Raw genomic sequence first — 24070 nt, forward strand, 5'->3', positions numbered from 1 at the left:
ACACATGATTTTGCATATATAATTTTATGTCTCGTTTAATTCATACATAAAGTTTTTCAATAATAATTTTATGCACATAGCTTATTTACTTTGAATAAGTTTATACAAAAAATTATAGTTAATGTGTTACGAACCGACCTAATCCGATCCGTAACGATTTTAGACTCTATAAAACACGTAACTTCCAAGGAAATCTGCGAACAATCTAACCAACGGATCCTCCTAAATTTTGAATATGTTGTTGCTCTTGGAGAGAGCTTTCCAACGAATTCAAGATTACGGGATTCGGACGGTTAATCTCAAAATATCCACCAAACAGTAGTTGAAGGTCAATTAGATCCTAGCTTGATAGCCCACCAATGGCTAAATAGATGCTAGGTTTAGTTTTTAACGTGAAGGGGGAAAAGTTGTTGTAGAAGAGGCCAACCAAAGACTTGAGCGAGGGAAAGCTGGGAGATCGAACACGCCCAATCGCGTTCGAATGTTGAATTTTCCGTTCTCTGTCGATGCGAACGTTGTGCAAACGTTCGAACGATCGCATTCGAACAACCCGATTCCGTATATTTAAGAAAATTATAATTCATGAATAAATATTCTTTATGCACCAACCATAAACTACCTCACTACCCTTTGAGTTAACTAACCTTTAGAGTTTAAAATAATTAAAAATATAAAAAACAAAAATGTTCTTATTTTAGTTTTTAATCATTTCTTTTGGTTAAATATATTTTTGTCTTTTCCCATTTAATTATTCAAACTTAATATGAAAAACGGCTGGAAGGGTATTTTGTGATAACTCAACCGATCTCGAAATTAGGTCGACCCGACTCGACTCGACTCGAAACCCGAAGCTTCTCTTATTACCTCGTAATTCATAATCCGAACCAGTAGCCCGACCAGAAGGCTTCTATTATTATTATTATTTTCTATATTTTATTTTTTTTACCTGCCTTTTTACGCTGCAGAGATGCAAGCAAATAAGAGATTTGTTAAGGGTATAGGTGCAAAAATAACATTGCTGTCGTTCTAGTAAATTGCCGCGACCGGATCAAACCGGCGAATCCTCTTTCTTCCTCTCTGGATCTTCTCTCAGGGTCGCCTAATCTACTCTCCACCGACGTCGACGGTGGCTGTGGTGGCGGCGCTCGATTGAAAGGTTCCGGAAAAGGTTTATTATTTACATACGCTTGTCAATTCTTTGCCACCCACTCTAAAGATCTGCGAAGATCAAGTCAGGATCTCGTTTTTGATGTTTTTCTGATGTTCCTTCATCAATATTATCATAACTTGAATTTTATCCTTTACCTTCTTGCAAGATCCATGATGGAGACAGACTCTACCGTTGGGATACAAGACCATCAAAAGCAAGGATTTGACCTGGGGATATTTGTTGGAGATCTGGCTCTTGACGAGGATACAAGCAGGTTTGACCTCTCCAGTTTAATCTCTGGTGGATTATGCAGGATTTGATTTTTCTCTTCATTTTGCTTAAGATTGAATTTTATCATTGCCCTAATTAGGTTTATGCTTTCTTGCCTTCATTATACTTGTCATTCTTCTTGTTTGTTGGTTGCTTACAGATCTGTTTTTGTTTTCTTTAATGTAGTGATGATGCATCATTGGAGGGGCTGCAAGACGAACTTGAGGAGTGTAAGAATGATAGTGTAAGTAGCTTTTACCAGGACACTTTTGAATAGTAGTTTAACACACGATCTCGATCTCGTATTACCTATTTAGTGTAATAATACAGACGCTGTTTTTGGAGACAGTAACTTTCTCCTGCTTGCTGCTTAGTCTTCTGTTTATAGCATTGTAGTTTGCCAGTCCTGATCATGGAATCCCTATTCAAAATTTCTTTTCAATTTTTAACAATCATGTAAGGATTAAGGATCTTCTATCAGTGATAAATATGCCTTGTGGTCTAGTATCTTGTGAAATCAATCATTAATAGTTACATTATATTGCATTTCTTTCTAGAAGCTTAAATTATGATGGTGATTATGATGATGAGCAAAACTTCCTAATTTAGGTCTGAGGTACTCTCTATCTCAAATAATAACAATGATTTTTTATTGCTTGACCATGCGTGGATCCTTGTTGAATTGGGTTATAGTTGGTGAATGTATGCTGGAGTATGATTCTATTCTATCAGAACTGAGAACTTAGAATATTCGTGTCTATTAGGAATTAGGAAAATGATGCTGTCTAACTTTGCAAACACAAATATAGAATGTACTTAAACTACCGAGACGGAAACTGTTGAGTCTAGGGAATTAAATACTATTGTGAATTCATGCAGTTGGATGGAAAGTTCTTCTATAGTTGTGGTTTGCCAATCAAGGTCTACTCTTTTCCATATTTCACCCTGAATTTTGTGCTAATGAATCTTGTCACTCCATACTTAGCAAGAAATGGATGTAGCCATGCATTATGTTGTAGAAATACCTGTTCTATCCAATCAAGAAATTCATGTAACTGTTACTCTGCTGGATAATTTAGTTTACATCGATGGCTGACTCCCTTAATTTTGTATTAAAATGGCTGTTGCCATTCAATGTTAGCATGCCATCAGAGATACTCTAGGCTTATTTTCTATGTCATCATGTGAGCCATCAATTCTTCCAGGAAAGCTATATGTAACAATTGATTCTATACATGACCAATCTTCCACTTTGCTCTTATATGCCTTTGGACCAATTTGGGATTGACCACAAGTCTTTCTGTGCTGATTGGTGCCATCCAACATCATGGAGAAAAGAGATGGGGCCTGCCTCTCACTCCACCAAAATCTTCTTTATCTCTCTTTTTATGTACTTCACATTGAATGGCAACTGTAATTTTGCCATGTATGACAGTTGGATATCATGATTAAATTGTTGTGGGGCTTAATAAATGGCAAAGATAATGACATCATAAAGACAATGTCTTTCACGAAAGTTGTTGGATACAAACTTTCCCTACTAAAGAAAAAAAAACTAAGAGAGGCTGTTGTAGTTTGTATATTTTACTCTATTTCTTAATACATTTTTTTAACAAATTTGTCTTAATGAATTTTATCACATAGGAAGTTGCAAACATACTTGCTGAAGGAACAAAACTACGGGAATACACAAAGGGTGTTGAAAACAATGTTCGCCAGGTTGAATTGGACTCAATACAGGTTGTTAATTTATTCAGATGCTTTTCTGTCATTTTATATCTTACATGCAATAAGAATATCTTACATCAGGGATAGCAATTATAAGTTGTCATTTTCGTTTGACAACAAAGAAAGGTTATTTTTATTACATCTACACTGAAGTATAGCTGAAAGATATATTATATTTTTTTTATCCTCATGCATTATGGCAGCTTTGAGTTTTGATATCATTGCTATGCAAATTATCCATGACTTTTGATTTCTTAATTGTTGTATCCTTATTTATCATGCTACTTTTTTTTCTGACATCTACTAACTGGAATTTTATGACTGATCAATTGATGGAAATATATTGCTTTTGTAATCTCTGCTAAATTTGGCTTAAGTTAATTGCCTTCAAAATCATATACCACATTGAGAGTTCTGAGAAATAGCTAATTCTGAATAAAACTTTTTTGTTTTGATTTTAAAATAGTTCAGGAGAGAGAAGTTTTGATGCAATGTCTGTACAATACACTGATGGTGTATTAAAGCCAGAAGGACAAAGTATTGGTGCTTTCATGTCATTTTGTACTTACAACTTACTGACAAGTACAAATTGAGGTCTTTTTTTGCAATTTTATTGCTGATGGTCTTTAGAAAGCAACATTACTCTCAATAGAAACCCCCTTAACCATGAGAAACAAATTTGGAAGATGTTGCAGCCACATAATCTGCAATTCTACTCAATGAAAAAGTTTCTATTGTATACGTTGGTTGAAGCTGTTACCTTTGCTCAAGACCTTGTCAATGCAGTTATTTAAATACTTTTAAATATATGCTTATAACCATTTTAGGTTTGAAGAACTTATTGACATACTTCGTTGGCAGTATGAATCAGAGAGAGTTTGTCATGTACAGAATATTTGATAGCATAAGGTTTGCAGACATATATCACAATTTTTTTTTATATAACACCACCTAATTGGCATTTCAAATTTAGCATAATGAATGATTTATAGATTTTTCTATTCTTACTTTGTACTCTATTGCAGATTTTGCTTCATTACATTTACAAGTTAGATTTATGTTCTGATCTTGCAGGATTACATCAAAGAAAGTGAAAACTTAGTTTCATTGCATGATCAAATTCTAGACTGCGACAATATTTTGTCACAAATGGAAGCACTTCTTAGTGGATTTCAGGTAGATTTCTTTGTTGACATTCTAAATGTTCAAACAGGTGCTTTATAGACATTTTTTTTTTAATGAAAGGCTCACAAAAATGTGCCCATTTGAAACAAAATCCAAGCAAAGCACCCTCAAGTGCAAGCTCAGCCAACCTATAGTATAGACATATTTTTTTATATGATAATATGGTGAAATACTGAAATTTTTTGTCTCATAATTGTGAGTGGTTATGTGGATATGCCTACTAGGCTTCTATCATGTTCCATCAGTAATTGTTTGAAAGGAGTTCGAAAATTTAAATGCTTTTATTATTTTTTTGTTGTCATAGAATAATGCGATTGTATTGCACAGAAGTAGCATCAATTGATGGCTCATCACTGTTCTACTGCATGCTTATTATACTAGGAACTTTCTGGGAGATACAATTAAGCTGCAAAGAATTGTGCTTAAAGTTTATTACTGGTTCTTATTCCTCATTCCGTAGTTATGTAGCTTTAGAATTTTTGAAGTTCTATCATGAAGCTTTTGGTTGTTTGTATTTATTCTTTTTAAATATACTGCCATGCAACAAAAACACATAATATTCATTACGGTATGTAGTACTACTTGTACAGAGGATGACTTATGCCCTTATAATGTGAAACATATCACTGTATTGAAAATTGAAATTGTTAATTTATCACGATCTAATTTAGTTGTTTGTTTGTACTCTTTTTTAAATATTCTGTCATGCAACAAAAACACATAATATTCAATTACAGTACGTGGTAGTACTTGTATGCCCTTATCATGTGAAGACATATCATGTTTTGAAAATTGAAATTGTTAATTTTATCATGATCTAATTTGTCTAACTGTATGGTTAGACGAGCTATATGAGCTAACGTTGAGAAGTAAAATCATTCAGATTTCAGAATACCCATAACTGAACATAATTTTTCATTCAAGTGCCAAAATATCTTATTTTGATTCATCTTTGCATCTTTGAGCATCTGCTGATAGTTCCTATCCAACAATTTCTTCCCATATTTCTGCATGGATTTTGTTTGATAGTTCTAAATTCCTGCATATTACTTTTGTAATTTGTTCAGTGATGCTTCTTTTTAAATGATAAGCCACTTATTTATTTTGTTAGCTATCTGTCAAATTATAAAAAGATCAGATTTCTTTGTTGTAGGCGGAGATTGGTTCGATAAGCTCAGAGATAAAAGTTCTTCAGGAGAAATCCATGGATATGGGCTTAAAGTTAAAAAACCGTAAGGTCTGGACTATTTCATGATTTTCATCTATAATAAGCTCTGTCCATATACGTGCAATATAATTACTCAGCTTAATATATTGGTCAAGGGAGTGGCTTATCTATATAGCTATGTTCGTATTTCTGCAAATCATTAGCTTTCTCATTCAAATCTGATTGCTCGTTATTTGTCTTTTATTCATCATTTTTATCATCACTTTTCCTTATACGATTCTAAATTTTGTCTTTTATATTGCAGGCAGCGGAGTCAAAATTGTCAAAATTTGTAGAAGACATTGTAGTTCCTCCAAGGATGGTTGACATAATTGTTGATGGAGAGGTTGTCACTTGTTCTGATTGTTCTATTTAATCTTTCTATTCACCAAGCTTTGTAGTATAGTCATGTGCTTCCGATCAGCATATACATCTTGTCTTTGTCTCCTCCGCATTCTCTTCTTCTCTTCCTTCTCAATTTTTTGTTCACTAGATTTTTAAAAATTTCTAGTAACTGATCAGATGGGAGCTTCTAAGGACTAAGATTGTTGATGCTGAGTGCAGTCATACTCTGTTACTATATGAAGTAATTTAGTCTGATCATTGGATCTGAGCTAGTTGATACTTGATAGAACAACTCTCATGGATGTTCCTTCTTTAATAAAAAACGTAAGATACTCGGTCATCCTAAATGTACTATGTGTGATCCTGCATGACTTGTTTAATTATTTATATTTTTAAGCATTTCTTGGAGTATGTCCCAGGAATATATCATGCTACTTTTGTATACAATTTTATTTCCCATCTAATTTTTTTGTTTTCTTTGGGTGGATGTCGACTTTGTTTTAGTTTCTGCTGCAATTTATTTTTATAAAGCAAAATTGGAATCTTTCAGGTGTACTTGTTCGGTTATTTGTACATCTGAACATTATTGTAGACTTGTAGTTATTTGTTGAGTAAATATAGACTTAATCTGTTTAACTCAATGCTGCACTGAAGGACATGATATGGGTTTTCTAAACAATCTTTAGGTAATGTATATATAGTCATACAGAGGTATGCAGGTATAAAGAAAATCTGTTGGTTTGTCTAGAATGTGGACATCCAGAAAAAGGTTTTGTATTTTCTTTTTTTAGTATCAATTGTGATATCCTCTGCAATATGAGTGGGCATTGATTATGTGCCTAATTCTAAATCTATCTATATTGGGTTATGTTTATAAAATTTGTTCTATAAGTATCATGGCATTTTACTGGCACTCTAACTAAATTAAAATTTTCTTTTGAGAAGGTCACTAAGATATCATACTTGATGATTTATGCAGGTAAATGATGAATACATGAGGACACTGGAGATCCTGAGCAAAAAGTTGAAATTTGTGGAGGCTGACTCGATGGTTAAATCATCGAAAGCTCTAAAAGATGTTCAGCCTGAACTTGAAAGGCTTCGGCAAAAAGGAATCTCAAAGGTCCAAATGATTGCCATCTAACTTATTTGCGATCCTTTTCCAAAATTGCATAACTGTCCATACCATAATTGAAATTGTGAGACTATGTTTCTTTACTTACCCTTTTGTGCTAATTCATTTAATTTTGGCACTTTTGCAACTCAATAGCTTATCACATTTTGAGGTTTCTATTGAGATAATATAATGCTATGGATATTTCAACTGGTCTTGTTAACGTAGAAGATTGATGTATGCTGCATACTCTTTTCGCCAAGTGTTGATCCTTGGATATTTACAAATAGAAAAAGGAAATTTAGATCTTTCATCATTTATTCCCCTAAATTACTCTCCTAATGGACATTTGCCTGTAATGGTAAGAAATGTTGCCTGTTGTTAAAATCCTTGGTGCCTTCGGATTCGATTGGCTGACATAAGAATCAGAGACAAGGTCTATTGGATTGTGTTTCTGCTACTCCTGCAATTTTCTCATTCCCATTTTGTGGATCTTTTTTCTCCATTCATTTTTATTTAGTGCTTTTGTTTGTGTCAAATCAAATGCTATCATATGTTGCTTACTAATTCCCTTTATAATAGTTTTGGTCTTCCCTGCCTCTTAAGGAAGCTTCAATTTGGGTAAAGTTACTCCTTCGTAGTGGTGCACTATATGGTCTGCTTTGGACATGTCCAGAGTCCAGACCATCTAAATCTAAATTTCTCCTCAATGGATGCTACACTTAAACTTTTGTCTGATACTATCATTTCTGACCGATAAGATCTTTACTTGCCCAGTTGCCCTACATGAATCAAGAGTTAGTACAATAGTTTTGGATCTGCTGCATTTTTATTAAGTTATCTTGTTACTTATATTTAGTACTCAGGCATCATGATTATTTCACAAGAGCTAACTTCATGAAATTGTTATTTCACTTTCAGGTGTTCGATTTTATTGTTCAGAAGCTCTATGCTTTGAGAAAACCCAAAACAAATATTCAGATTCTACAACAAAGTGTGCTTCTAAAGTACAAGTAAGTTGTACTTATCATTTGTAAAATTCATTCTCTTGATGCTCCTGTGCATTGTTGCTTGTCTTAAGAAATGTAAACATATGTGGTTTCAAGTTTGTTTCACATTGTTTACTACTAAACAGTTGCTGTGACCGACAAGAGGCAATAACTATTTTCAAAGTTAGTTTCATGTAAACTACTGCAACTTTTTTAGATTCTGAGATTTCCTCTGTTCTGTACCAGTATTATTACTATGCATTTCGCTGGGAGCCTATTACGCTGCTTCTTACTAAATAACATAGTTTGGCAGTTTTCTTTCTAGCAACCTATATTAATATTTACCAAAAATTAAGAAATCATTTTACGAGGAGGAAGCGACGATGCTATCCGTGTTGGAAGGAAATCATTTATCTTGGAGGCAAACTTAAGCTCAGGCTAAGTGATGTCCATCATGGATAAGTTTTGAACTTGAGTAAGAGAGAGGGTAATCATTGCTAATCTCTACTGACCTGTGATTAGTGGGATTTTCGTGGAACCATAGAATTGGCCTTAACCTAGATAAATCTACTTTTTAACCCCCAACCTTTTACGAACCATCATTTAGTTTCTATATTGACCATCACTTGACCAACCATGTTTTGAAAATATTTTTTCATTGCATTTTAATTAACTCTGACTAAGGTCTCTCCTCAAAGTGCGATCGGATAAACCCAACAATTTTTATAGGTTGGATTCAGCATATTTGTTTACAATTTAGACCCAAACAAGTTGGGTTATATTTAATAACCGAGAAAAGTTTCTTGGCCGATGATATCTATAATTTTTTTAAATAAAATATTTCAGACCTTTTCTACTTTATTGACATTTTTCTGTTAATAGCCCCATGGTATTTGAAGATCAAATACATATATGTGGTTAATTCTCTTAATTTTATGTTCGCAGGTATGTGATTCTTTTCCTTAAGCAACATGGAAAGGAGATCTATGCTGAGGTCCGTGCAGCATATATTGATACAATGAACAAGGTGAGTGTCATTTCATCCATATTTGGTCCATTTGTTTCAGATACGAAGATATCTTTAGTAATATTTGAGACTGCGAATGTGGTACACTACAAGACAAAAGTTGATACCTTAGGTTTTTGTATCCCTGTAGCATCATGTAATTAATTCTATCTGGTTATCTATAATTTGGAATACAGAATTCTATCCTAATCTCCATCAGAGAAGTTTGTCTTGTTTATTCTTGCACGATTGCATTCAAGTCTTAAATTCATGTGAAAATTTGTTCTGTTTTGGACTGTCTAAAATCTAAATCCTTATGGCTATGATAACTTCTGTGACTGCAATTAATTTCTTCGGTTTTCTTTTTGGAGTGCTACCTTCCCATCTGAGTGAACTAGATTTTGTGTTTTTGTATTTGTGCATATAAGTATTTGCCAATTGGTTTCAGAATTTTCATTAACCTCTTTCCTCATAACATTTTCCAGGTCCTAAGTGCACATTTTCGTGCATATATACAAGCATTGGAGAAACTGCAACTGGATATAGCAACATCAACTGATCTAATTGGAGTGGAGACTAGGAGTGCAAGCCTTTTTTCAAGAGGAAGAGAGCCTCTGAAGCCTCGTTCTTCAGTTTTCGCACTAGGTGAAAGAATAAACATTTTAAAGGTAGTTCATGACTAGTTTCTTTGTATAGTTTTTTGTCATATATCATGAGCTAGAGTTTTAATCTGTCAATTAGCTGGAGTAAGCTTGTATAGCATGTAAAAATATAGGTTGCATCAATGAAGCACAAGTATTAGAATATCAAATGTTTTAGTTAAATTATAATTTCCATCATAGAAATGATGCATTATTATGTTTCCTTTCAAGTACTAATGCTCATTGAAATATATGCATGGCTTCTGCTCTTATATGCTTGGGTTCATCTTAATCTACCGTGGTTATATTCTATGTTCTATTTCTAGTTTAGAAGTGTGTGCACTTAAATCTTTGTTTGTCTTCTCACGCATGCATATTTTTACTTTTGTTGCACTTAGTAGAAAACCTATGGTTAGGCGATCAAAATAATTGGCTTTTGCTCTGGATTGCTTGTTATGTGGTAATATCAACGATTGCCATGCTACAAGCATAGACTGTGCCGACCACCGACCGGCACTTGCCGACTTGTCGTAAGAGAGGAAGAAAAAAAGGTAAGAGACTACTCACCTTCACTCTTCACCGCTTGCTGTCCTTGGCTTGCCGCTCGTTGCTCGCCAAGTTGTTGTTGTCGGTCGTCGGATCCGGATCCGCAACTTAAGTTTTTAATCGACCGACCCGACTCTCTCTCTCTCTCTCTCTCTCTCTCTCTCTCTCTTCTTCCACCCTCGGGCTAGGGCACCCAACATGGGTGCGAGTGGCTCGAGCTCAGGCGGCAATGAGCGGCGACGGCAAGCTCAACGATGAGGTAGATAGAGAGCGGTGAAGCTACTAGGAGGGGTGCCGTGCGGGCACCCCTCGTGCCATGTGTTGGTATGCCGCCGTCACGGCAAATGCCGACTGGCACGCTCTGTGCTAGTCATTATGATCATCCATGGGTAATATAGCTTGCTGGAGTTTTAACTACCTTCCAATAGTCCCTTTTTAGGTATGTTTGAAAAAATAATGCCTTTGAATGATCAATCACTTGCATGATGTTGGTGTACCTTCAGCTAATGTTATAAAACATTTGGAGTGGGGGTTATCAATGGGCTTACTGGTAAATGTTATGTCCAGCTACCACTATAGACTGTAACATGTTATTTAAGGCCAATATAGATTCTAATGTCTTCTTCAACTTAACTTAATCCGAGGATATGAGTATATTTTTACTTAACAACCTTAATACATCCTTGCCTGTAGTTCCTAGATAAATTCTATATATGTATAAACTTATATTTTATGTTCTCCATGAAGTTAAGTTATTTGAATACCATCTTATTTTTGTTATAATAATTCTACATATAGTTTATCTTTTTGGTAGGACTTGGACTTTGATATATGTAATTTGCAAACCCAAAGTTCACTGTAGTATCTTTTATAGTTACTTCACATTTGAGCCAGTCAAGATGCTATTTCATCAAACATCTCGTCATTTCTCAAGTTTGTTACTTGCTAATGATGTTTTAACAGAGTATTTTATGGGGCATATTGCCTATATAAAACCCTTTGATCAAGAGGCCAAAATATGTAGCATACTGGTTGTTAACTTTAAGTCTTTAACCTTTTGTTCTTGCTTAATTTCTGCAACTTAACTGAGGTTTTCTGATGAGGTCATTTGCATGTTGCTGCCTTTACTTGCAATGTATGTCTAGGTCTGTGAAAGTTAAGTATTTGGTATATGAAGGAATAAGGATAATACCATATGATAATGTTCCATTTATGACTTGAACTTGTTGTTTCCAGGAAATTGATCAACCAGCATTGATACCACATATAGCTGAAGCTAACTCTCTAAAATATCCCTATGAAGTTCTGTTCAGGAGCTTGCACAAGCTTCTGATGGACACTGCTACTTCAGAGTAAGCATGAGTGGGGTTTTTCACTTTGTTATTTGTATTATTTATGGATAATGTGTTAATTATTTGCATAATATACTTCTCTCATACAGGTACCTTTTCTGTGAGGATTTCTTTGGGGAGGAATCTATATTTCAAGAGATATTTGCAGGTATATTAATTACTTTGTCATGTTTGTGAAGATACTTGCTGGTATATCTTCTAGCGGACCTCAAATAGTTAGTACTAAAGTGTTGGTTATTGTTTCTTTTCATTTTTAATTTGGTCAGTCATAATACATTAGTTAACCTTTGAAAGGCTGTTTGATACTTTGATACCACCGTTTGGATTAGTCTTCCTTCAGTCATCAAACTAGGCACATTTACATGATCCAGCTGTGAATAGTTTGCCAGAATATATATGATGACAATATAATGCACCAGCCTAGCAGGAAAAACAAATTGCATATGATGCATAAGTGAATTTGCGTGGTATTTACCATACTGTGCACTCATAAAACGTGACTCAGATAATACAATCGGTGATAAATAATTAAATTTCTAACATCAATATTATGTGGGCCCAGAATGTTATACATATCTACTTTGTCAATGCTAAAATTACCACAGAATGAGGAAATTTGTTGTTACTGCGAATTACAAAGTAATGCAATACATTTTCTTTCTTTCTTTTTTCTTCAGGACCATTTCTAGCTATAGATGAACATTTTGACACAGTCCTTCCAAATTGTTATGATGCGATAGGTTTAATGCTTATGATCCGTATAATTCACCAACACCAGGTATGGTTTTGCCTTAATGTTATGTAGTTATAGTTGCTGCGAAAAGTTTATTTACCTTGAATTGAATGTGTTCCTACGGTGTATTCATTATTAGTCTTGTTTCCATGTTTTGTCTCCAACATCTTTTTCTGTTTCCTTCTAGGTCTAGGAAAGATTATTTCATATGCACAAAGCTGTTGTCATTTTTCATTGAGTATCAAGAAGCATTGTAGTTTGCAACAACATCCATCAATTACCCTTTCCTCAGTTTGTTTTCTGATCATGCAGCTAATGTTATACTTCACTGGTTGATTCTATCTAGGGGTGTAAACAAGTCGAGCTTGATTGAGCTTAGCTCTGATCAAGCTTGAATGAAATTAATTTTGAGCTTATATTTGTAATTAAGCTTGAATTGAAATTATTTTAATTTGAGCTAATTTCGAGCTCGAGCATGAACGAGCTGATCAATAAGCAATTTCAAGCTTTAATCAATTCAAGCTAAATTTCGAGTCTAATCAAGTTTGAATTAAAATAAACTTGAATTAGGTTTGAATCAAGCTTAAAATAAGGTCTAATTCAAAAATATAAACTAATAGATATATTCATGTATTTAAAAAATATATGATAAGATCTAGAACTAAACTCTATAAAATTATAAAACATAACAATCCACTTAAGTAAATCTTAGAATATAATATATATATATATATATATATATATATATATATATATATATATATATATTATTTTGAGCCATATCGAGCCTATTTGATTGAGTTGGCTCACGATCAAGCCTAGCTTGAAATTTTTTTTCGAGCCCACTTTGAAGATCAAGCTTGACTTAAAATTATTTTCGAACCGAGCTCAAGCCAGCTTGATTATTTTGACAGCCCCAATGCATCATATAATCCTACGAGATTGTAACTCAGAACCATTTTGTGGATTACCGTATCTGAAATGTTCAGCTATTCATCAATTTGTACTACATATAAGGATACCTTTGTTCTGGACAGGCTGATTATAGTTGATCAAACTTCTGTACAATGAAAAGCTTGGATAACAGTAGTTCCAAATGTCTTTTTGCAAGTTATCAAGAATGAAGAACTGGTGTACTATGTTTAGAGTTGGTTTGCTTTTAATTGGTCAAAATAGCTTCTTTCAAATTAAACAGTTGAATTTACAGTGGTAACTCTGTAAGGTTTATCTTGTAAAGTACTAATTTTTGTGTCAATTGACTTTCTGTGCAGCTGATTATGTTTCGGCGGCGAATTCCATGTTTGGATTCATATTTAGACAAGGTTTGATCTAGCAACCTTGCAATTCTTGTGATAATGAAACTTTTGTTCTGTTTTTGTTTTAGATTCTTTCATCTACTTTTAATTAGAAATTTAAATGCTAGTCATGCTTGTTACATAGTTTATTCCCACATGATTTGTTTTTTTTTTCTTCTTAAATGTCATTCTTATTGCCAGTATTACCTGCTTGGACATATTTCTCCTACAAAACGCAGCTTAATACAATTATCTGGTAATGTAGTAAAAGGAAAAGGAAAAATATTAAGGACGTCAACCTCGATTTATTCGTTTATTCTTATACCATTAGTTTATCTGCATGATAAAGGCATTTTGAAATGTTTGAGTAAAGAGAGGTCGATTGTTTTCTTTGATTTATAAAACAGATTTGAGATCATATGATTTTACATATTGACCTAGATCAAGCTGACAGAATTTGTTTTTCCTGCTTTCCTTCTTAAGCATGTATTTGTATATGATATTGCAATTTATGTACATCACAATTTTCTGCTCAGAATCTATCTTTAGGAGCATAATTTTCATCTTAAGCAAGGTTAATCATATGACTATATGATTTGCTACATCAAATGGCCAGGTCAATATTTCCCTGTGGCCTCGTTTCAAGATGGTTTTTGACATGCATATCAACAGCTTGCGCAATGCAAATATTAGGACACTGTGGGAGGATGATGTTCATCCGCACTATGTAATGAGGCGTTATGCTGAATTCACAGCATCTCTTGTTCACCTCAATGTTGAATATGGGGATGGCCAGGTTAGTTGAAGACAACTATTTGAATCTTGATACTTTCAATTGTTGCGAAGTCCATTACTCTATTATGAGCTACATCTTGGTTCTCTTAGCTTGTCAATTTTATCTGATAGGTGAGGAAAATTAATTTGATATTGCTTATTTCATATAGCTTGATCTCAACCTTGAGAGACTTCGGATGGCTGTTGAAGAGTTGCTTGTTAAGTTAGCCAAGACATTCACAAAGCCAAAGTCGCAAACAATTTTCCTCATAAATAATTATGATATGACTATTGCTGTACTGAAGGTAGGAATTATTTTATCTGTTCTAGTTAATTAGACATACATCTATGTCTATTTCAAACAATTAACAATGGGTAATTGTGTGTGCCAATAACTATCATGGGGCTTCATTGAACAGGAAGCTGGTACTGAAGGTGGAAAAGCACAACTGCATTTTGAGGAACTTCTGAAGAGCAACATTGCCATTTATGTGGTAACTTCCTACTTATTAAAGGATAAAGCAGGAATTATTTAGTCATGCTTTAGTATATCATTCAAATGCTTTACGGTCTTGTAATTTTAGGAATTCAGTTCCTGCTTGCAAGATCAAATTAGCACTTGTGAATAATGAGGAAGCACATAGGAAACCTTTGCTGAACTGATCTTAAGACGAGGAAATCAATTACCAATCATCAGCTGTAATGATGATTGAAATGTTAAGAGGAGGATTAGACGCATTAATTATTTACTGAGTAGAAGTGTAAGAGTGTAACCATGCTTAGGCTATTCAGGATTCATCATTGCTGTTCCTTCAAGCAACAATTACTTATTTATCTTCATAAAGAAATATGATCAAATATTTGTGATAGCAGTTCTGCTGGGGGCTAATGCTCTTTTGAGATTTAAGTAGAAGGAAAACATTCTAGGTGGCAGACTTCTTCATCCACCAACTAGTCGTCTGTCTGATGTTCCCAGGGAACTGAAGTTGTTGTTCTTATAATGTATTAATCTCATTTGGCTGGACATACAGCCTATTTAACAAGATGTTTCCAAAGAAGGATCTGGAAAATGTAATGATTCACTTATAATGTTGGAACCACAATGATTCATTCTTCCTTTTAGAATGGTCCAAATTGGAATACTCATGTGGCAATAATTTTTCATCAGGTCTTTTCATGTATTTTCCATGTACATACTGTCGAAGAATTTGGTGGTTCATCCACACCTTACGAATCAAAATCTTTCTTCATTTGAAGATCAAGTGATCAACACACAACTCTCTTTACATGTTCTTGACCTCGCTGTATGTTTCTTTTGAATCAACACACAAATCATTTTAGTAGTGTCCAAGAACAAGTTTAGATCCCCCAAGCTTTTTATAAACGTGTCTTGTGAGGGTCTTTCATGTAAATTTTTTTTCATTGGTCGCAAAAAGCTTAGGGCATGTAGAGCAATTCTTCCAACTTTATCGTTAGAATTTTGAAACTTTGAAACTCTGCAGGAAGAGCTGCTTCTGGAACACTTCAGTGATCTAATAAAGTTTGTTAAGACACGTCCCTGTAAGTTGAAATGGAAGTTCATGATTTGAAATTGTTTTGTTCAACAAAGAGCTATTGGAGTTTCATAAATTTTTATCTTTGTGGCAGCTGATGATGTGGCTACAAGTGCGGATAAACCCACTGTTGGTGATGTTGAGCCTTTAGTTAAGGATTTCGCTAGCAGGTGGAAGGCTGCGATCGAGCTGATGCACAAAGATGTCATTACTTCTTTCAGCAACTTTCTGTGCGGAATGGAGATCCTAAAAACTGCATTGACACAGTTGCTGCTATACTATACAAGGCTCTCAGAATCTTTGAAGAAAATCTCTGGTGGTTCTACACTTAACAAGGACTTGGTTTCCATATCCTCGATATTATATGAGATCAAGAAATATAGGACATTTTAGTTGAATTTTCATGTGTAAAATTACTTCCATACATTAGAATTTCATTTTTGAAGTATATTTGACAATAGACCATAACCCTCAATTTTTCATAGATGCTTCTGGAGTTTTTATATGGACAGCCAATTGATATCAGTTAAGACATTGGCTTATCCTTAGTTATGTAGTACTTAATTTTTTGTGTACAAGTCTATAGAGAAGAATATTTCCTGAACAAATAAACGATGATACCGAGTAATATATCCTAACATGGTGTTTGATCAATGCTGCTGCTCCATGTGAATATAAATGCAGCAGTACTTGGGCTGTTTCATGGAATTCTGTAGCTTAAAATCATGAATTGTTCTTCAAATATATTTTTTGTCACTAAAAAGTTGATTATAATTTGTAGTTCCTGACGCTTCCTTTTTCTATGTTATTGTACACTCTTTGTCACATTGAAATCCTTGATAGCTACTAGAATATATAAAACAAAAGAAATCTTATAGATGAATGGTGATTAAATTTGATTATAGCTCTCAAAAAAATGGTTCTTTTTTAATCTTTTGGGAGAAATGGGTCCATTGATTCTAGGGAAGTAACTCCCGAAATATGAAAAATTTGTCCATTGTGGTTGCAAATATTTTCGGATTTTGTTGGACCATCTAAACCTGCTTGCTATCCAGTCATACCAAAACCAAGGAACTCTTCGAACATTCTCAGAAAAAGAAAGAAGAGAAAAACAAAAACGAACAATTCAGGCTTCTTTCTTAACGAACATAATGATCAGTCAACCTACAAAAAGAATCACGTAACCTTTCTTCATTCATTTCATTTCGTGCAAAACGGCCGGCTCTGATCGGAGTGGCGGCGTGTCCCAGTCGACCGACACCGGCGGTGCCGCATACCGCACGGAGAACGACCGACGAGCGGTGTCCTCGTCGGAGTCGTCGCTCCCGTTGCCGTCATCAAAATTAAGAGCATAACTTAGCGGATCATATCCGAACCGCCCACCTTTTCCGTTTCTATTCCGGCGCCGCAGACGCCGGATAAACGTCTTCCACTGCGGCCCGGCCAAGATCTCGGACCACTCCCTCACCTTCAACAGAGCCTTGGCACCTCTATTCCACCACCGCCCCGTCGCCGGCGGCCCTCCTCCTCCTCCTTCTCCTCCTTTCTCCCACGTGCTTCTCTCGTGCCCTCCCGACCACGGTGGCGCCCAGAACCAGCAGCACCCGCGCCTTTTGAACGTCACGTCGGTCGTCGCAGTTTCCTCCAACGGCGCTGAGCAGGCCTCAGACCCCATCTTCTATCAATAATAACAACAACAATAATAATAATAGAAAGAAACCAAGGAAAAAAAAGAAGAAGTTTATATTACTATGAAGGATCGTCCTCTATCCTTTCTCTCCCTTCTCCCTCCTGCTCGAGGAGAAGAAGAGAGAGAGAGAGAGAGAGAGAGAGAGAGAGAGAGAGAGAGAGAGAGAGAGTTAAAAAGAAAGTTGGACTAATACTATACCCTCCGTGGCAACGGGCGAATCCACTCAAACGGAGGGAGTTACGTTTGGGCGAAGAGGTGGGACCCCACAAAAGAGGCCCAAAAATCCTGGTGATTGTAACGGCCAAGAAGATTAGAACTATATATATATATATATATATATAGGGATTTTTACATAATGGTCATCCAAAAATTTCAAAATATAATAATTGATACTACATTCTTTAAACATCATATTTACCACAAAAATCTTTGTATATTCCAAAAATGTCATTCTTAAATCTAACTAATCACAATTAAATCATAATTTAGATACAAAGACTATTTTCTCCTATCATAAATTACTAAAAATAGCTTAAAAGCTATCTAGTATATACCTAATACTATTGTACAATAAAATATACTTTATTTTTGCACTCTAAAATTGAAAAAAAAGGGAAATTTGTTATTTATATGTGTTTAATTAACTTTAATAATAATGTATTATAAATATTCTCTTAAAAATTAATGGGCTAATTCACTCAGCTCTCTTATACTACTACTATTTTTCACATGCACATTTTGAGATTTTTTTTTATATCCACATGGATTCTCTAAACTGAAAAGGTATCTATATAAAATCCTTAATTCGGGAGTCATGGTAACAAATTTCTTAATTCAAGAGGTCTATGTGGTAAAAGAAAATGTTCAATAAAGTGTACATAAAAGACGATGATAATTTAGGTGGGCTAATTTTAATTAATCTAAAATTAATTATAATGGCAATTCCAAAAGAATTAAAAAAGATGGTGGCAATTCCGATATTTTAAATAATGTAGTGACAATTACGATATTTTAAAAGTTTTCAGTGACAATTATGCAAAATTCCCATATATATATAGAGAGAAAGAGGAGTAATCTTTATATAATTATTGCTGTCGCTATTATTAATATTAATGAGTGAATCATGGATATTATTCGTTGGGAGATTACATCGTTACATGCATGATGAATCCAGAGGGGATGTCTTGCTGGATACGATTTTATTATTTGGATTCGAGTGATAATTGATTCGATGCTAAGATTTAATTAATGGGTGATTACCAAATCTTTTGGCGGATTAGGAAAATTAGTCGAGTAGATTAGTGAGAATCTTGATCCGCAATACAAGGGAAGAGAAAGAGAGAAATTGTTGCATGATAATTAATTGAACAGAAATATTGATTATTACTTTTTTCTGTTTGAGATTCTTCTATTTTCTTTTCATAATTTAAAATTTTGAATTTAAACTGACTAAACCATGACTAAATTGCATATTTATTTATTATGGAATTAGGGGCCGTTCGATAAAATATATATGGGTGAAAAAAATGTGGAGATTTATTCTAGGATAAATAGTATTACGAACCAGAATTTGGAATGATTCGTTCATAGAATGATCCTGAGATTTTAAGGGACGGTAATCCCAAAAGTTTCGGATCTAATGACTTTGAATGAATTCGATATGGAAAGTTATAGTTAAAATAGTGGAGCAAGGTCGAAGTAGACCAAAACGTTAATTAACCGATGTTTCGGCGGTCGTCGGAGGGTGATGGACCACCATAAAGTAAGTGGCTATCGGAGGAAAATTGGGGCTAGTGTTTGAATGTTTGAAAGTGTTCTACAATTATGATATGACATCGTAGATCTTTTCACAGTAATTTCATAATAATATTATGATGAAACATAAATTAACTGAACTGAACTTAGGTGATTAAATAAACTCTAATCTACTTAGACTCTAACCAAACTATATAAGCATAATAAATAAGATAATTAGTCTCGATCTATCGAGCCTAATGTCCTTATGATGTTATCCGATCTAACCCGGGTCGCATCAAATGGTTAAATAACAAAGATAAGTGAATGATTAATTGGTTATTATTGGATCATTTATTCCATCTTAAATATAAGATAAGAAAATAGTGATAAATTTAAAGTCATTGCGGTTCCTTATCACATCCTCGTTATCACAATTCACAAAAGGATACAAATATATAATTTATCCACCAACTACCTAAATAATTAAATTTTTTATCCCAGACAATAGTAAAAGAGACGAATTGTGTAACTTTTTTTTTAATTTTCCACAAAAATAATATGATATTAGATCATATCACCATGGATGAAAGTATAATTTTAACCATAAAAATATGAGTTTTTTTTATTTTTTTTAACACGTCTAATTTAAATATAAGACTAATATGTTTGTAATATAAGTAGTTGATTAATGACTTATATAAAAAATTAAAATTCTCTAAAAATTTTGCCAAGTTATATTTTTCAATTCAGCAAATTTTAATTATAAGTCGCTAACCTAGTAAACAATTTACATAACAATTTTTTTATATAAGCTGACTTATATTTGAAAATCTACTATTTACAAACACAAATCTAAGCTGACTTATATTAGACATAGAAGGAGAGGTAATTTGGCCAAAAACTCTGAAAACAACATCCTAAATGTTTCATAGAATCATAAACCAAAACAAAAAACTAACTTCCGAAACATAAATCTACATGTAATCATAGATATCAAACCTAATCGAAATGGGCATCTTTTCTAGTTGCAGGATTCCATCATGATGTCAAAGTCTCTGGTTCCAATATCTAATCAATCGAGATCACATGATGTATAATTCTCAACATAATCAAATTTATGGGAACTTTATTTTAATGAATGCCATTAATAATACTACCACCTCATTTCAGCCAATGGATCGTACAAACTTTTGTCAACTGGTGGGCCATAATCAATCAACAATCGTACCTGTAGCCGAATCCAGTCATAAATGCTTTGGTTTTGTCAACGTTCTCATGCATCTAAAGCTGCCAAAATAATGAAATCTTCTTCTTCCAGATGGGCTCCAGATTAATTAGGGTTCGATCGAGGTCTGGCTTGAATTTATATGAGCTTAATTAGCTTGAACAAAAATTGGCTCGAAAATGGTCGTTTTGAGTTTGATAAACTCGAATATAAGGCTTGAATTAAGTTTTAGTGAAGACTAATTCGATAGCATAAATGCTTCAGTAATTAAATTTAGCATAGTTTTGATGCTCCGCAGCTATGCTTTTATTGGAGTTTTTGACCAAATTAGAACCCTTTTGTATTTTATTTTTATGGTAATAGATTATTTTTTAAATTTATTATCAAATAGAATTTAATTTACTGGATCCCTAAGAAAAATGGTAAACTAATCGGTGTTTATAATAACGGTAATTAGTTCAACGTTTTTATTGTTAGATAATTTTTTTTCTCTTACTGCTCAAAAAATTAAGTTAAATAAATTTATATATATATATATATATATATAATGCTGAACTGATCAGCGTTTTAGAACCAGACAAAAATGTTGAACTAATTAGTATTTTTGCTTAGAGATAAAATGCTGATTATTTAATATTTTTATTAGGGCCACAGTAAATTAAATCTTATTTGATAATAAGTTTGTAAAGTAGCCTATTTCGATAAAAATAGATTGGAACATGACTAGTCTGGTCAAAAGCTCGCTCTTATTACACTCGAAAGAGAATAAATATTTTAGCCTACGATTTACTAGTAAAATATGAATAATTTTTTTATAATAAGCTTTCTATTTTGGTGTAGTAACTAAATAATAACTTAATTTTTTTTAGCTTATTTCAAACAACTTTTAAAAATCAATTTAAGAATAATCTAGAATTATTATTTTACTCTAGATTAGACACAACCTAATTACTACTATTACTTATATCCAATCAAGAGTATTTTTTTTGATTTAAAATGTCATCAATTTTTTAATACAAATTCTCTATTTTTCATTACTTTGATAAACTTTGTATTGCATTAAATATAATTATTACTATTCAACTAAATAATATAATAATTTATATTAGTATTAAATCTATCCTTTTGATATTAAAAGTTAGAATAGTTCTTCTAGAATTTGTTTTATTTCACAAGTGAACGAGGCCTTATGGAATAATTTTTTTTTTATTCTAGTATAATCTCCTTATATTAGTATAGTAATAAACAATCATTTATCTCAGTATTAATACAGTAATACCTACTTATCTCTCATTTCTCTTCCACCAAATATTTTTGTATTTACTAATTATTAAAAATACATCACTTTAATCTACTATTATTTTAATTACTCTCTCTCCTTATCTATCCTTTCTATTAAAGGATATTTTAAATATTTATCAGACTATCATTTCAATTCTATGTTATATCATTATAATTATTACAACCTATACTAATTTACACAAAAAGAACACAATAATAGATTATACTATAATAAACTCTCTTATATTAATACTAAAAATTAGCATAACTATACTAATATTAAGACCTCATTTACTTTAAGAATAATATCAATTCTAGAGTAGACATTTATCTTTGTTATTCCTAAAATGAGATCTTTATTTTAGAAATAACTATATTTTGTGTTCACTTATATTGTGGATTGAGGATGTAATAATTATCTTTGATGCGATATAAAGTGAAGAAAAATACGATAAAAAATATTTTATTTTTTTATAAAATTACTATGATTACCGTTTGATTTAATATAAAGTAAGTTGATGAGATATATATCGATAGTAAATTAGTAATTAAGTTAGCGCGTGATATAAAAAATAATTTTTATAAATAATATTTATATTCTAAAATGAGATAACTTGAGATACAAGATGAATAATTTTTATATGCTAGAATAGGTTATTACGGTGATCGGTCGTTATTCTGGAATAAGAAAAAGCTATTCATAAAACCGTGGTCTCTAGTTTAGTCTATTCTTGAATAGTTCATACGTTAACGGTTAGCTAATTCCGAGGAATACAAACAAAAATTAAGGGTTATAAACGTAAATACGAAATTCATTAAGTATTTATATGTGAAAAATTGTGTCGGTAGCTCCCCCCCTCCTCACCCCCCAAGTCGAACACATGAAACGAGTGCCCTATAAAGACTATAACCCACCCCACTCTGCCGACATTTCTCCTCATTCTCAGGCAACTTTTGCACATCGACCCCTGTTTTTAAAAGTTGGGCATAATCGAGGGTGTTCTATCGCATGTGTTAGATTTCGAAGGGCGTCAATGCAAAAACGTTGAAGATTCATTTGGTAATTTACTTTCTACCCCCGAACTATTTTTTTATTATTATAATGATCTTTTAATTTTTTTTGAGAGCTTCTTTCTTTTGAGTTAATTTTTTTTATCAATTGCTTTGATAAAAATCTAACGGTTAAGATTCTCGAGGTATAATAGGAATGAAAGATATTACCGGTTAAGTAGGTAATTATTATTATTTAAATATATTACCTTGCACATTATTTTTAATAATTATATTATCTTAATGTTTTATCTAAGAAAAAAAAATATATCCTTTGCTGAGAATAATATATATATATATATATATATATATATATTAAAATAAGGTTACTGATGTCTTTCATAATTAACTTGATGAAGATTTAATTACATTTTATCTTTTTTATTGTTTTTTATTATTTAGATGTATCTCTTATTAGTTTAAGATTAGTTTAAATTAAATTTTAATTGATAGAGTTAGAGAATCATATTTAAATTAAATTTCTCTCCAAAGAATTAAATTTAAATTATTTAATATTAAATAATATCTCTTATAATTAAGGCATAATTAACAGAGGAAAAGAACAAGTAATTAAAAAGTTATGTACAAACTCGCTGTATAGCAGTTGTATTAAAATTATAATTTCTAAATGGGTATTAGAGTATTTGCTTTTATTTTTTACGTAATAACTCTCCAACTATCAAAAATAACTCACATGAGATTCTTTCATAAAAGAATCATTATATACTAAAATTAAAAGTTTAGAAAGTGATTGTATATAAAGAATGATGATAGTTATCACAAACTAAAAACTACATGAAAAACTTTTTATAGAAAATGAGGCCAAATAGAGTATAAAATTGGAAGTGAGATCTCATTCCACACCTTACATTTTGTATTTATTATGGTTTTAACCATGTACTTGCGATATTTTTAAATTAAGCCCACGAATCTTTAGAAATATTCTAGCAGTGGGTCTGTCCTTTGGTCCTTCGGCCTTTGGACTAAAGTTGTTAAAGAATTCATAAAATATTTCGATATAAACCCCTCATTTACTTCTAGGAGTAATTATACCAATCCTTTTTTTTTAATGAATTTTCCTGTAGACTATTTTATTTCACTATGAAAAACTTCGAAAATGTTACTTTCGATAGTTATCTATTAGAGTTTTTTTATTAAATTTTTTTTTTGTAATTGTCACCTAATTACTTTTAGACCCT

General features: G+C 32.7%; 2 protein-coding genes across 3 annotated transcripts; one reads left to right on the forward strand and one right to left on the reverse strand.

The window, feature by feature from the left end:
• The first annotated feature begins 889 nt into the window (after positions 1-889).
• Positions 890-16542, forward strand: LOC140795123 (vacuolar protein sorting-associated protein 52 A). 2 transcript variants are annotated; one of them, XM_073147521.1, is made up of 20 exons: positions 890-1156; positions 1317-1424; positions 1607-1664; positions 3065-3160; positions 4223-4324; positions 5487-5570; positions 5806-5886; positions 6865-7008; positions 7921-8012; positions 8934-9015; positions 9480-9662; positions 11418-11533; positions 11623-11681; positions 12211-12311; positions 13538-13588; positions 14178-14357; positions 14506-14640; positions 14755-14829; positions 15838-15895; positions 15983-16542. In XM_073147521.1, the coding sequence occupies exons 2-20, from the start codon at positions 1321-1323 to the stop codon at positions 16279-16281; spliced, it is 2100 nt and encodes a 699-aa protein (XP_073003622.1). In that variant the 5' UTR covers positions 890-1156; positions 1317-1320; the 3' UTR covers positions 16282-16542. The 2 variants fall into 2 exon arrangements, with proteins under 2 accessions (XP_073003622.1, XP_073003621.1); XM_073147520.1 differs by having other exon boundaries at positions 984-1168.
• A 541-nt stretch (positions 16543-17083) lies between these two features.
• On the reverse strand, positions 17084-17563 carry LOC140795045 (uncharacterized). The gene has a single exon (XM_073147405.1). The coding sequence runs from the start codon at positions 17561-17563 to the stop codon at positions 17084-17086; it is 480 nt and encodes a 159-aa protein (XP_073003506.1).
• Between the last annotated feature and the right edge of the window lie 6507 nt (positions 17564-24070).

This window comes from Typha latifolia, chromosome 9 (assembly GCF_019914945.1).
Source record: "Typha latifolia isolate L0001 chromosome 9, TyphaL0001v2, whole genome shotgun sequence".
NCBI classification, from domain to species: Eukaryota; Viridiplantae; Streptophyta; class Magnoliopsida; order Poales; family Typhaceae; genus Typha; species Typha latifolia.